We start from the raw sequence: 15,796 nt of genomic DNA on the forward strand, positions 1-15,796 counted from the left end.
GAGAGTGCTATATTTTGTGCTGCTGCAGTGTGATAGTTATAGATAGAGAGATAGAGAGAGATAGAGAGAGAGAGATAGAGATAGTGACAGATTGTGCTATATATTTTTTATATAACTGACTGCTGCCCCCCCTTTTGTGCTGATCAGTATAAATTAACTGATCAGCAACTTTTTGGGGGCGCAGGTTTTTTTTTATATATATATACCTGTCACTGCTGCTGCTGCAGTGTCATAGAGTGTTAGATAGTGAGAGATAGAGAGATAGAGAGAGATAGTGACAGAGAGTGATAGAGAGTGCTAAATTTTGTGTCTGCTGCCCCCGCCTTTTGTGCTGATCACTATATCTGAGGTGATCAGCAACTTTTTGGGGGTGCAGAGGTTTTTTTTTTTATATATATACCTGCCAGTTGCACTGTCAGTTGCACCTTAGATTGTGCACCTGCTGCCCCTCACTGGTAATCAGTGTCGCATCACTGATCACCTTTTTTTTTTTTTTGTGTGTGCTGTGGGGTCTTTTTTTATTTTTTTTTTTACACACACTGTGATTTTGTGGGTGTCCTGTGGCCGCTGTGCGCTGATCAGTGACGTACATCACTGATCATCTTTTTCGGCACAGGGTTGATCTATTTTTTTTTTTTTTTTTGATCAAATTCCTGTTGCCTTTGAGCGCTGTTCAGTGACGGACGTTACTGACCAACATCTGTGCTCAATTTTTGGCGCAGGACCTTTTTTTTTTTTTTTGTAACCCCTTCAATTTTTTTTTTAACCCCTTCAATTTTTTTTTTTAACCCCTTCAAATTTTTTTTTTTGTATAAAGTCTTTTTTTTTTTTTCTGCACTACATACACACTCCACACTACATACCCCCCGGCTTGAAATAAAGTTTGAACCCCCCCCCTACACTATACACGTGTTGAAACATTTCACTACCAGTAACACAAAAATAAAAATGGCATCCCAAATGTCATCCCAAATGTCATCCCAGTCATCCAGAAGAATGTATTCAGTGGAGGAGGCATATGCCATGCTTGCCTCTGATTCTGACACAGCCAGTGAGGCAAGCGGGGAATTTGAAGGATTCGTCTTAAGCTCCTCTTCCACCTCTGGTGATGAGGGACCCCCTCAAAGACGCCCCCGTAGAGCAGCTGAGACCCCCCCCCCAATAATTGATCTCGTATGGACCCCACCACCAGACAATTTTGAGCCCCAGGTTCCTGAGTTTTTGGCCATGCCAGGAATCCAATTTGATTCCACAGGTCTCAGAGAAATTGACTTTTTCAAATTATTTTTCTCTGATGATTTTATAAATTTAATGGTGGACCAAACTAATTTATATGCCCAGCAGTTTATTGCTCAAAACCCCACGTCATCATTTGCTAGGTGGACCCCTGTAGATGCAGTAGAGATGATGACGTTTTGGGGTCTGGTGTTTCATATGGGCATAGTAAAAAAGCCACAAATTAGGCAATATTGGAGTACAGATGTTCTGTACAGCACCCCATTTTACCATATGGCCATGACTCGGACTCGTTTTGAGGCAATCCATAAATTTATACATTACACCGATAATGCACAGTGCCCACCCAGAGATGATCCCACCTTTGACCGGCTATTCAAAGTCAGGCCGGTCATTGATCATTTCAGTGCCAAATTTGCAGAGCTATACATCCCTGAAAAATTTATTTGTATTGACGAGTCCCTTATACATTTTAAAGGAAGGGTTAAATTCCGCCAGTACCTTCCCAGTAAGAGGGCAAGGTATGGCATAAAAATGTATAAGCTGTGTGAAAGCACCACAGGGTACACCCACAAGTTTAGGGTATATGAAGGGAAGGATTCAAGAATTGAACCGCCAGAATGCCCCCCCTCCCTCGTAGGTGTTAGTGGCAAAATTGTCTGGGATTTAATGCACCCCTTCCTGGATAAGGGTTATCACCTCTATGTGGATAACTTTTACACCAGCATCCCCCTGTTTAAGGCCCTTGGTTCAAGAGGTACAGCAGCTTGCGGTACTGTGCGCAAGAACCAAAGAGGCCTCCCCAAAACGCACATTGCCCAAGTAATGAGAAGGGGTGAAAGCAGGGGAATATGCACCGAAAATATGTTGTTGGTCAAATATAAGGACAAGAGGGATGTCCTTATACTGACAACAATTCATGGAGACAGTACCACCTCCATCCCTGTACGAGGTACCAGTACCCACACCTCAAAACCTAATTGTATCCTAGATTACAATAAGTACATGGGCGGAGTGGATCTTTCAGATCAGGTACTGAAGCCGTACAGTGCCCTGCGGAAAACAAATATCTGGTACAAGAAGCTGGCCGTGTATATCATCCAGATGGCACTGTATAACGCTTACGTGCTATTCCGTTCTACCGGCCAGAGGGGGACATTTATGCACTTTCAAGAGGAAGTCATAAAGGGCCTTATATTTGGGAACCAGCAGGCAGAGGGCCCCAGTACTTCTAGTACTGGCCCCCGTATTGTGCCAGGGCAGCATTTTCCCAACGAAATCCCCTCCACTGCAAGAAAGGGCAGGACACAAAAAAGGTGCAAAGTTTGCTATAAAAAGGGAATAAGAAAGGAAACTATTTTCCACTGTGAAACTTGCCCCGACAAACCCGGCCTATGTATAAAGGAGTGTTTCAAAATATACCACACATCGATGGATTATTAGGTTCATCATTTCACCGTGCATCGGGGGTCTTGCTAATGCCACATAGCACCCACCATTCATTCCACCAGAATCTGAGCTGCAAAATCCAAAAATCACTCCTTCCCTTCTGAGTCCTGCCATGCACCCAACTGGTATTTTTTGGTCACATGTGAGGCATTGCCGTACTCTGGAGAAATGGGGGCACAGATTTTGGGGTGCTTTGTCTCCTTCATTCCTTGTGAAAATGAAAAATTTTGAGCCAGAAGTACATTTTTGTGTAAAAAAATGTAATTTTTCATTTTCACAGCCCAGTTGTACCAAAATTGGTGAAACCCCTGGGGGTTTGAAATGTACACTATACCCCTAGATGAATTCCCTGAGGGGTGTAGTTTGCAAAATGGGGTCACTTGTGGGGGGGTTCCACTGTATTGGCAATGCAACATAGCACCCACCATTCATTCCACCAAAATCTGTGCTGCCAAATCCAAAAATCACTCCTTCCCTTCTGAGTCCTGCTATGCGCCCCACTGGTATTTTTTGGTCACATGTGAGGCATTGCCGTACTCGGGAGAAATGGGGGCACAGATTTTGGGGTGCTTTGTCTCCTTCATTCCTTGTGAAAATGAAAAATTTTGAGCCAGAAGTACATTTTTGTGTAAAAAAATTTAATTTTTCATTTTCACAGCCCAGTTGTACCAAAATTGGTGAAACCCCTGGGGGTTTGAAATGTACACTATACCCCTAGATGAATTCCCTGAGGGGTGTAGTTTGCAAAATGGGGTCACTTGTGGGGGGGTTCCACTGTATTGGTAATGCAACATAGCACCCACCATTCATTCCACCAAAATCTGTGCTGCCAAATCCAAAAATCACTCCTTCCCTTCTGAGTCCTGCCATGCGCCCAACTGGTATTTTTTGGTCACATGTGAGGCATTGCCGTACTCGGGAGAAATTGGGGCACAGATTTTGGGGTGCTTTGTCTCCTTCATTCCTTGTGAAAATGAAAAATTTTGAGCCAGAACTGCATTTTTGTGTAAAAAAATGTAATTTTTCATTTTCACTGCCCAGTTGTATCAAAATTGGTGAAACCCCTGGGGGTTTGAAATGTGCACTATACCCCTAGATGAATTCCCTGAGGGGTGTACTTTGCAAAATGGGGTGACTTGTGGGGGGGTTCCACTGTATTGGTGCTTTGGGAGTCTTGCTAATGCAACATGGCACCCACCATTCATTCCACCAAAATCTGTGCTGCCAAATCCAAAAATCACTCCTTCCGTTCTGAGTCCTGCCATGCGCCCAACTGGTATTTTTTGGTCACATGTGAGGCATTGCCGTACTCGGGAGAAATTGGGGCACAGATTTTGGGGTGCTTTGTCTCCTTCATTCCTTGTGAAAATGAAAAATTTTGAGCCAGAACTGCATTTTTGTGTAAAAAAATGTAATTTTTCATTTTCACTGCCCAGTTGTATCAAAATTGGTGAAACCCCTGGGGGTTTGAAATGTACACTATACCCCTAGATGAATTCCCTGAGGGGTGTACTTTGCAAAATGGGGTGACTTGTGGGGGGGTTCCACTGTATTGGTGCTTTGGGAGTCTTGCTAATGCAACATGGCACCCACCATTCATTCCACCAAAATCTGTGCTGCCAAATCCAAAAATCACTCCTTCCCTTCTGAGTCCTGCCATGCGCCCCACTGGTATTTTTTGGTCACATGTGAGGCATTGCCGTACTCGGGAGAAATTGGGGCACAGATTTTGGGGTGCTTTGTCTCCTTCATTCCTTGTGAAAATGAAAAATTTTGAGCCAGAACTGCATGTTTGTGTAAAAAAATGTAATTTTCCATTTTCACATCCCAGTTGTACCAAAATTGGTGAAACCCCTGGGGGTTTGAAATGTACACTATACCCCTAGATGAATTCCCTGAGGGGTGTACTTTGCAAAATGGGGTGACTTGTGGGGGGGTTCCACTGTATTGGTGCAACATAGCACCCACCATTCATTCCACCAAAATCTGTGCTGCAAAATCCAAAAATCACTCCTTCCCTTCTGAGTCCTGCCATGCACCCAACTGGTATTTTTTGGTCACATGTGAGGCATTGCCGTACTCAGGAGAAATTGGGGCACAGATTTTGGGGTGCTTTGTCTCCTTCATTCCTTGTGAAAATGAAAAATTTTGAGCCAGAACTGCATTTTTGTGTAAAAAAATGTAATTTTTCATTTTCACTGCCCAGTTGTATCAAAATTGGTGAAACCCCTGGGGGTTTGAAATGTACACTATACCCCTAGATGAATTCCCTGAGGGGTGTACTTTGCAAAATGGGGTGACTTGTGGGGGGGTTCCACTGTATTGGTGCTTTGGGAGTCTTGCTAATGCAACATGGCACCCACCATTCATTCCACCAAAATCTGTGCTGCCAAATCCAAAAATCACTCCTTCCCTTCTGAGTCCTGCCATGCGCCCAACTGGTATTTTTTGGTCACATGTGAGGCATTGCCGTACTCGGGAGAAATTGGGGCACAGATTTTGGGGTGCTTTGTCTCCTTCATTTCTTGTGAAAATGAAAAATTTTGAGCCAGAACTGCATGTTTGTGTAAAAAAATGTAATTTTCCATTTTCACATCCCAGTTGTATCAAAATTGGTGAAAACCCTGGGGGTTTGAAATGTACACTATACCCCTAGATGAATTCCCTGAGGGGTGTACTTTGCAAAATGGGGTGACTTGTGGGGGGGTTCCACTGTATTGGTGCTTTGGGAGTCTTGCTAATGCAACATGGCACCCACCATTCATTCCACCAAAATCTGTGCTGCCAAATCCAAAAATCACTCCTTCCCTTCTGAGTCCTGCTATGCGCCCCACTGGTATTTTTTGGTCACATGTGAGGCATTGCCGTACTCGGGAGAAATTGGGGCACAGATTTTGGGGTGCTTTGTCTCCTTCATTCCTTGTGAAAATGAAAAATTTTGAGCCAGAACTGCATTTTTGTGTAAAAAAATGTAATTTTTCATTTTCACTGCCCAGTTGTATCAAAATTGGTGAAACCCCTGGGGGTTTGAAATGTGCACTATACCCCTAGATGAATTCCCTGAGGGGTGTACTTTGCAAAATGGGGTGACTTGTGGGGGGGTTCCACTGTATTGGTGCTTTGGGAGTCTTGCTAATGCAACATGGCACCCACCATTCATTCCACCAAAATCTGTGCTGCCAAATCCAAAAATCACTCCTTCCCTTCTGAGTCCTGCTATGCGCCCCACTGGTATTTTTTGGTCACATGTGAGGCATTGCCGTACTCGGGAGAAATTGGGGCACAGATTTTGGGGTGCTTTGTCTCCTTCATTCCTTGTGAAAATGAAAAATTTTGAGCCAGAACTGCATGTTTGTGTAAAAAAATGTAATTTTCCATTTTCACATCCCAGTTGTACCAAAATTGGTGAAACCCCTGGGGGTTTGAAATGTACACTATACCCCTAGATGAATTCCCTGAGGGGTGTAGATTGCAAAATGGGGTGACTTGTGGGGAAGGTTCCTAACTTTTAGCACTTATGGTGCCTAGAAACCTACATGGTGCCTAAAAAAAAATCTCATAAAAAGGAGGCTCCAAAATCAAGTAGGTGCTCCTTCTATTATGAAGCCTGTGGTTTGGTCAACGTGCACACTAGGGCCACATATAGGATATTTTTGAAAACACAAGAATTGGGGGAATCAATTTTTAGTCACATTTCTCTAGTAAAATCTACTGTATTTGTTAGAAAAATGTATTAAAATTGAAACTCTGCAAAAAAAAAGAAATTTTGAAATTTCACCTACACTTTGTTTTAATTCCTGTGAAACACCTAAAGGGTTAACAAACTTCCAAAATGCTGTTTTGAATACTGTGAGGGGTGCAGTTTTTGAAATGGCATCATTTATGGGGGTGTCTCACATACAAGTCCCTCAAAGTCACATCAGAACTGAACTGGTCCCTAAAAAAATCAGTGTTTGAAATTTTCTTGAAAATTTGAGAATTTGCTAGTCATATTTGAAGCCTCCTAGTGTCCAAAAAAATGAAAAGGGGGTTGAAATAATGATGGCAACATAAAGTAGACATATGGTCTATGTTAGTTATTAACTATTTTGAGTGGTATGATTATTTGTCTCACAAGCAGAAAATTTAACATTTTGCATATTGCTAAATTTTCCATTTTTTCACGATATTTTGGTATTTTTCACAAAAAAACACAGACTGTATCGACCAAAATTTACCACTTACTTGAAGTACAATGTGTCACGAGAAAACAATCTCAAAATCACTGGGATAAGTAAAAGCAAAAAAAAGTTATCCCCACTTAAGTGAGACATGTCAGATTTGAAAAAAAGGGCTCTGTCATGAAGGCACAAACTGGCTCTGTCATGAAGGGGTTAAAAATCGCATGCGAATGCGATCGCATGCGATTTTTCAAAAATGCTTAAAAACTGCAAAAATGCCATCGCATGCCACTACATTTGGCATGCGATGGCATGCGATGGGAGCCGTGAAAGTACACAAGTACCAAACTTTCATCCTATGAACGCTCGTTAAGGAGCAAATCACCTCTGCTTAATGAGCAGGAGTGAATCAGGGCAGGCCATAAGTCCCTGTATTCTGTTTTAGCAGGCTAGGGTTTGATGAAAACTTAAATATGAAAATCTTTTGATAGATTTATTAAGCATCTTCTTTTGAATATTTAAAGATTTATCCCTTTTAACTTTTTTTTTAATTTCTAACTATTTACTTTTTTTCTTTCCTTTTTCCCTATACTGGACTGAAAAGTCCATATTTGTGCTTTCAGTTCTGTTGCATATACGCAAGCTTGCTAGCTGACACAGCCATGTGCATCGTTACTGATGCATTCTGCGCCTGTACAGACATTCCTCACTTAACGAGCGGGTTCCGGTCCTACAACTCGGTCATTAATCAAATTGGTCGTTAAATGAACGTGTATAAAAATACATAATATAAGTACAGTACACTTCTAAATAAAGAAAAGTCATATTCCTCCTATTCTCTGACATGTCGCGGAGACGCTGCAAAAAGTGCGCAGCACGGGTCACTAAACAGTCTGGGCGGGTCATAAGTACGAATGGGTAGGCGGGACGCAAGGGTGGGGTCGTAAGTCTGAATGGTTAAAAATCGCTGTCAGGGACAGCGAGCCCCTGCGGCATTGAATAAAGTGAGAGGGAGGGCTGGCAGCAAATGCTCCAGCCATCCGGAACCCAACGATTGTGCAGCAAGTCCTAAACAGGATTCGCTGCACATCGCGTTTAAAAACATTGAATACTAGCCACAGAATCCCTGCACCAATTTCAGTAGTATACACAATACAGTTTTAACACCACTGCCAATGCATTGGAAAATTGGTGATTTTTAGAACGGCATCTTTGGTTCAGTTTTGATGATGAGCCAATTTACAGTTACAGAATACTTACTGTACTTATACATAATGGTACTTGTGTACTTTCACGGCTCCCATCGCATGCCATCGCATGCCAAATGTAGTGGCATGCGATGGGATGCGATTTTTGCAGTTTTTAAGCATTTTTTAGAAAAATCGCATGCGATCGCGACCTGTGAAGCCCGCGAGGGGACGCGTATACCTGTGAAGGTATCCGTGTCCCCTCGCGGGGCTCGCTACGCTCGCCGCGCTTTGGGCTCGGTGGCTCGCTGCGATCGCCACACTTTCTATTCTCAGCTCCACGCCGACGTGGATAGTGGGGGTATGAAAAGGTCGTAGGACGCGTACCGCCGCCCCCTCGCGGGCTCGCTGTGCTCGCCACGCTTCGGGTTCGCGTTGATAGTGGGGGTGGTACAGCCTCAAAAATGACATTTGGGGGCCATTGAACATGTTTGATACTAATTTCAATGCATTTGGATGTATTTCTGTTAAAAATCGCATGCGATGCGATTTTTTACTATACGATGGACATCGTGGGAGCCGTGATTGTACACAAGTACCTACATAATTGTCATATATTTACTTTGTCACTTTTTCATCCAGGAGATCCTGTGGGATATATACGTATAATGGGAGTTTGGCCATATGGCACAATTATCACAGACCCCACCCACTTCACTGCAGAAATGGGTGAATGTAGAAGTGATTTACTCTCCCAGAAGCCTTGTAGAAACCCTGAAATTTGTAAATATACCAGACATTCCTGGAGAGTAGGAATATAGAATCTACTATGAATACAGTATGATTGGGGAGTTTTCATTGCATAAGGTATACCTTTGTTATGTTTTACTGATGCCAGAATGCTTAGGGATTCCCTGGTACCTTGATTAGTCAGACTTATGAATTCAGTCTTTATCTCGTTTACATATTGCTGAGGTTAAAGCAGTGGTTCCAAAAGTCAGTCCTCAATGCGAACTAAAGGTCCAGGTTTAAGTATATCATACTTGGCCACAGGTAACTTAACTAGTACCTCAGTCAGTATAATTTAACTGTCTATGCTTAGCCATGGATTTTTAAAACCTGGGCTAGTGCTCCTTGAGGACAGAGTTTGTGAGCCACTTGATTAGAGAACAGGCATTCATAGGTGTTTGATATATACCCTGGTAATAAGGCTTGCATATGTTGCATGTGTTCTAGACTAGAGAGGGGAATAATAGCATAGAGCATTGTTAGGTAATATTTGCATTCTCTCTGCACAGTTCTTCAATTTGGTTTTACTACGATATTTGTGGCTGCATTTCCACTTGCACCGCTTCTTGCCTTACTCAACAATATTATAGAAATCCGGCTCGATGCTTACAAATTCATCACTCAGTGGAGGAGGCCGTTAGCTTCACGAGCCAAGGACATAGGTGAGTGCATAATCTAAGGAAGTATCAATGTGCTAAACTGTCATGTCAAATCCTATCAAATACAGCTCCTTGGAGAAGGTTCAGTACACAGATTGTTCTATTGATGTACATATTTACAATCTAGAGACACCTGAGGGCAAATGCCATGTAAGAAGGTATCTGGATTTAAAGCCAGGGCTCAATAAGTAAACCAAACATTCTCTGACCCTACCTCTCATGGTAATCCATAATCCATAACAAACAACACACACTCGTGACCCAACCTGTCGAGCAGGGGTTCCTAAACCAAACAGTCCAGATAGGTGTACTTGAACATGGGCGACTAAATTTGTGCATCAGTTGTTTTAATTTAACCACCTGTACTCATGCATGGATATCACTTATACCTTGTCTGTTATTGTGAATTGAGGACTGAGTTTGGGAAATACTGTTATGGAAGATAGGTTGAGGCCGATACATAGCGACAGGACAGGTAAATGGGATAGACATTAGCATGAAGTATAGATTTCATTGGGAAGAGGCAGCATAGAAGAAGACCAGGGCAGAGTAGGTTGCAATAATCTAAGTGGGACATGATAACAGCGGGTGCCGGACGGGGTCCCGACAGCTGGGATCCCGACAAGCATTTACCTGTCTGGGTCCGGCCAGTCGGGATCCCGACGTCGGGCTAATGACTGTCGGTATCCCGACTTTCGGACCCCTGCACCACACCCGATAACAGCATGAATGATAGTTTGTTCATGGTACCTATGGTGAGTAAGGATCTTATTCTAGATATACTGTGACATTGGAAGAGGCAAGATTGTGAGATACAATAAAGAATAGAACAGAAAATACTGCACTGTGGGCGGCAACTATGGTGGAAATACAAGATGTGCCACCAAACACATCAAATGAATACAGAAAACCAAAAGAGTAAAACTACCTGACACCGACTATGTAGGTACATGCATCAAGTATATTGCAATTTCAGAATCCAAAAATTGACGGTCTTTTAATGGCGTAATGCAGATTTCTCATACATGAAAATAAATAAATATACAGAAGGACCTTATAGTGTAGTAGGTCTAATATTTAACTTACTGTAAAGTCCAATATTACATGAAAAGTTCTTAAAGATGGAATCCCCTATGGTCTATGGATTCGTGATGTGTAGCTTCTATGGACTCACATTTGGTGCATAGATTTTAACAATGGAGGATTACATGAAGCTTACTTTAAGTAAATGCCGGATATACATATAAAGGTATCTTTTAAACACAAGATTGTGATATAATCTGTATGTGGGAGTAAAGGAGAGAGAGGAGTCAAGGATGAATTAGGGAACACAGGAAAGGATGTTTCTGGCAACAGATAGACATAGCAGGAGGGGAGGGGGTCCAAAATGTGAGGGATACAAACAGTTTGGTTTTGGTCATGTTGAGTTTGTGAAAGCACTGGAACATTTAGGAGAAGACCGCATAAAGATGGTTATAGCTATGAGAAAGGATGGAGGGGAAAAGTTCAGGGAAAGACAGGTAGATATGTTTGTCATCAGAACACAGGTATACAATTGAAGGAAGGGGTGCACATTATCAAAGGTAGAAGACATATCTGTGAATGTAGACCTTTGGATTTATCAGAAGTGACTTTAATATAAACTCCAAATTATTAGAATAATACCAAGAAGATAGTTATAACCTATATATTTTATCTTTGCATTAATTGTATAGTCAAAACTGACAACCGTGTCATGAATGTGTGTGTATAATTTTGGTTCTGATACTAGCCAGTGTCTCCCCAGCCACTGACCTCACTGCACCTCACTGGATCAGAGGTGACCACTCACTCAGCAATAATAAGAGCAGCAGTGGATATACAGTAGCAGTGATAGGCTAGCAGATAAAGGGTGCATGTTATAGGTTGGACAAAACTGGTATTTGAAAATAAAGGGTGAGATTTAATAGGATGAGAGATTCAGAAAGTGAGAGATTTGGTGAGAAATCTCCAGGTTTTTTAAAGCGGCAATCATTTACACTACAAAACCAGTATGATTTTGCAGTATAAATGATTGCCGCTTTAAAAAAAACTAGAGATTTCTCACCAAATCTCTCACTTTCTGAATCTCTCATCCTATTAAATCTCACCCAAAATGTCTGGAAAATAAGAACGCAGTAAGATACAGAAACAAAATGGCAAATTATGACTAATGTTTCTGTTTGATGAACTTTTAAATACCATCTGGGCTGACAGATTATTACTTTAACAGGTATTTGGTACGGGATTCTGGAAGGCATCGGTATTCTGTCAGTTATCACCAATGCGTTTGTCATAGCAATTACCTCGGACTTCATTCCTCGACTAGTCTATGCATATAAATATGGACCTTGTGCAGGCCAAGGACAAGCGGGAGAAAAGTATAGTAATATATTTCTCATATTTTGCTGTTTTGCTGTATATTTGTATGTATTCATTTATTGCAGCATAATGCTGCTACATTTCCTGCAACCAGAAAATGTCATCAAGTGGCTATATTAGACTTGGGCCACACATTGGGCGGTATTCAATGAGCCTGATTCGCCATGTTTTTATGGCGAATTTGAGCTGTTTGGCGAATTTTTGACAAAAACGGTGAATCACCCTATTCAATGACCACATGGCGAATACATTTGAAGGTTTTTTTCGCCATGATTCACCGAGTAGCAATCGCTATCTTTTTATGGAGAAGTGGAATGTGAACTTTTAAAATAAAGTGTTTTGTTTTTTACATTTGGTGTCAAAAAATCAGGATTTTTATTCTGAGGAGGGGCATGCTATTTTTATTCATGTGCTGTAAGCTGGATCCCTTCAGATCTCTGGGGCCTGTCACACTTGTCCTCCTTGACCCCCCCTGTCGCCTGCCCTGGGCGTACCCACGAGAACACTAAGTGCACCCAGGAAACCACTTGGCGTCCCCATGGCTTCATGCCTTCCGGGAGCGGGCAGCTGACGTCACGAATGTCAGCTGCCCATCCTGTTATCCCCTCACAACCATGCAAGGGGATGTGTCACGAAGACACATCCCCTCGCATGTGCCCGCAGCTGGAAAATTCATTTGATGTTCGCCGACCATCAAATGATTCCTCCGGGGCTCGCAAATATAAGACAGTGCAGACAGACATGATGTGACGGCAGCTGCCTGCCCCCGGCACACCTCCGCCCGCCTGCATTCAGATAGGAAAGCTCAGCGTCTTCATGGGGACTCCCATTAACCCCTTCCCGACATTTGGCATACATTTACGTCATGGTCGGGATGGACCAATCACAGCCATTGCACCTCAGTGAAAGTAACGGAGACCGCCCTGCTGCTGCCATTCCGGTCAGGAACAGCGTGCAGAGCGGTCTCCGTGCCCATCTGTCCCCCTATCTGACCTCGATCAGCGTTGGTGGTGTGGTGGCATCCGTGCTGCCTGCTGCCTGCTTCTGCTGCTGCTGCTGCAGCATCGTAGTAAAATATAATTTTGTCTCTGCTGCCCCCTGTGGCTGATTGCAGTGCAGATGGGCTTAAACCCTCTGCACTGCTTTTTTTCCTGCCCCCCTTTTGTGCTGATCGGTATAAATTAACTGATCAGCAACTTTTTTGGGGTGCAGGTTTTTTTTTTTTATATATACCCCGTCAGGTTGCGCCAAAAGTTGCGCGCCTGCTGCCCCTCACTGCTAATCAGTGTTGCATCACTGATCAGCAGTTTTTTTTTGTTTTTTTTTTTTTTTTTTTGAGGGTGCTGTGGGGTCTTTTTTTTAAATTTTTTTTACACCCACGGTGATTTTGTGGGTGTCCTGTGGCCGCTGAGCGCTGATCAGTGACGTACATCACTGATCAGCATTTTTGGCACAGGGTTGATCTAATTATTTTTTTTGGGATCAAATTCCTGTTGCCTTTGAGCGCTGATCAGTGACGGACGTTACTGACCAACATCTGTGCTCAATTTTTGGCGCAGGAGCGTTTTTTTTTTCTTTTAAACCCCTTCAAGGTTGTACCAAAAGCTGCCTTGAAGCTGCTGCCCCTTAAGTGCACTTACACGTGTTAAAGCACTACATACGCACTACATACCCCCCGTGTTGAAATAAAGTTTTGTACCCCCCCTACACTATACACTTGTTGAAACACTACACTTACACAAACACAAAAATAATAAAAATGTCCCAATCATCCCAAAGACTGTTTTCAGCGGAGGAGGCATATGCCCTTATTGCCTCTGACACTGACACAGCCAGTGATGAAAGCGATGAATTTATCGCATTCGTCTTAACCTCCTCTTCCTCCTCTAGTGATGAAGGACCTCCCTCAAAGACACCCCCGTAGAGCAGCTGAGACCCCCCCCCAATGATTGATCCCGTATGGACCCCACCACCAGACAATTTTGAGCCCCAGTTTCCTGAGTTTTTGGCCAACCCAGGAATCCAATTTGATACTACAGGCCTCAAAGAAATTGACTTTTTCAAAGACTTTTTCTCTGATGATTTTATAAATTTAATGGTGGACCAAAGTAATTTATATGCCCAGCAGTTTATTGCCCAAAACCCCACGTCATCATTTGCTAGGTGGACCCCTGTAGATGCAGTAGAGATGATGACGTTTTGGGGTCTGGTGTTACATATGGGCATAGTTAAAAAGCCAGAAATTAGACAATATTGGAGTACAGATGTTCTGTACAGCACCCCACTTTATCGTATGGCCATGACCCGGACTCGTTATGAGACGATCCTTAAATTTTTGCATTACAACGATAATGCACAGTGCCCACCCAGAGATGATCCCACCTTTGACCGGCTATTCAAAGTCAGGCCGGTCATTGATCATTTCAGCGCCAAATTTGCTGAGATGTACATCCCCGAAAAATTCATTTGTGTAGACGAGTCACTTATACATTTTAAAGGAAGGGTTAAATTCCGCCAGTACCTTCCCAGTAAGAGGGCAAGGTATGGCATAAAAATGTATAAGCTGTGAGAAAGTACCTCAGGGTACACCCACAGGTTTAGGGTATATGAAGGGAAGGACACAAGAATTGAACCGCCAGAATGTCCCCCCTCCCTCGTAGGTGTTAGTGGAAAGATTGTCTGGGATTTAGTGCACCCCTTCCTGGATAAGGGTTATCACCTCTATGTGGATAACTTTTACACCAGCATCCCCCTGTTTAAGGCCCTTGGTTCAAGAGGTACAGCAGCTTGCGGTACTGTGCGCAAGAACCAAAGAGGCCTCCCAAAAACGCACGTTGCCCAATTACTGAGAAAGGGTGAAAGCATGTTGTTGGTCAAATATAAGGACAAGAGGGATGTCCTTATACTGACAACAATTCACGGAGACAGTACCACCTCCGTCCCTGTACGAGGTACCAGTACCCACACCTCAAAACCTATTTGTATCCTAGATTACAATAAGTACATGGGCGGAGTGGATCTTTCAGATCAGGTACTGAAGCCGTACAGTGCCCTGCGGAAAACAAAAATATGGTATAAGAAGCTGGCCGTGTATATCATCCAGATCAGTGGTCGAAGTGGAAATTTTGAAGTGGGGGTATGGAAATTTTGAAGTGGGGGTATGGAAAAGTAAAGAGTGAATATAGTGCGCACCTTCGGACACCCCCCTGTCCATCAATGTCCCCTGCCAGACTGCCCCGTTGTACAGGGGTATTACAAAAGCATAATATGTGCTGCTGAGTGATCAGAGAGCATCCTGAGGGGGATCTTCAGATTAAAGTGGGGGTATGCCATACCCCCGTATACCGCCCCACTTCGACCACTGATCCAGATGGCACTGTATAACGCTTACGTACTATTCCGTTCTACCAGCCAGACGGGGACATTTATGCACTTTCAAGAGGAAGTCATAAAGGGCCTAATATTTGGGAACCAGCAGGCAGAGGGCCCCAGTACTTCTAGTACTGGCCCCCGTATTGTATCAGGGCAGCATTTTCCTAACGAAATCCCCTCCACTGGAAAAAAGGGCAGGACACAAAAAAGGTGCAAAGTTTGCTATAAAAAGGGAATAAGAAAGCAAACTATTTTCCACTGTGAAACTTGCCCCGACAAACCCGGCCTATGTATGAAGGAGTGTTTTAAAATATACCACACATCTATGGATTATTAGGTTCATCATTTCACCGTGCTTCGGGGGTCTTGCTAATGCGACATAGCACCCACCATTCATTCCACCAGAATCTGTGCTGCAAAATCCAAATATCACTCCTTCCCTTCTGAGTCCTGCCATGCACCCAAATGGTATTTTTTGGTCACATATGAGGCATTGCCGTACTCGGGAGAAATTGCGGCACAGATTTTGGGGTGCTTTGTCTCC

The 15,796-nt window shown here is 43.1% G+C and overlaps 1 protein-coding gene and 1 long non-coding RNA gene across 4 annotated transcripts in view; one reads left to right on the forward strand and one right to left on the reverse strand.

Annotated features, from left to right (window-relative positions):
- Window positions 1-15,796, forward strand: part of ANO4 (anoctamin 4) — a 231,490-nt gene that overhangs the window by 202,314 nt on the left and 13,380 nt on the right. For all 3 annotated transcript variants that reach the window (XM_083182214.1, XM_083182215.1, XM_083182216.1), the window contains 2 exons: window positions 9,331-9,483; window positions 11,732-11,879. In XM_083182214.1, coding sequence (XP_083038340.1) covers window positions 9,331-9,483; window positions 11,732-11,879 — 301 coding nt within the window. The remainder of the gene's footprint in view (window positions 1-9,330; window positions 9,484-11,731; window positions 11,880-15,796) is intronic.
- LOC146074287 (uncharacterized) overlaps window positions 1-15,796 on the reverse strand; it is a 133,264-nt gene that overhangs the window by 99,541 nt on the left and 17,927 nt on the right. The window lies entirely within an intron of this gene.

The sequence above is a fragment of the Crinia signifera genome, chromosome 4, assembly GCF_055691185.1.
Source record: "Crinia signifera chromosome 4, ASM5569118v1, whole genome shotgun sequence".
Lineage (NCBI taxonomy): Eukaryota > Metazoa > Chordata > Amphibia > Anura > Myobatrachidae > Crinia > Crinia signifera.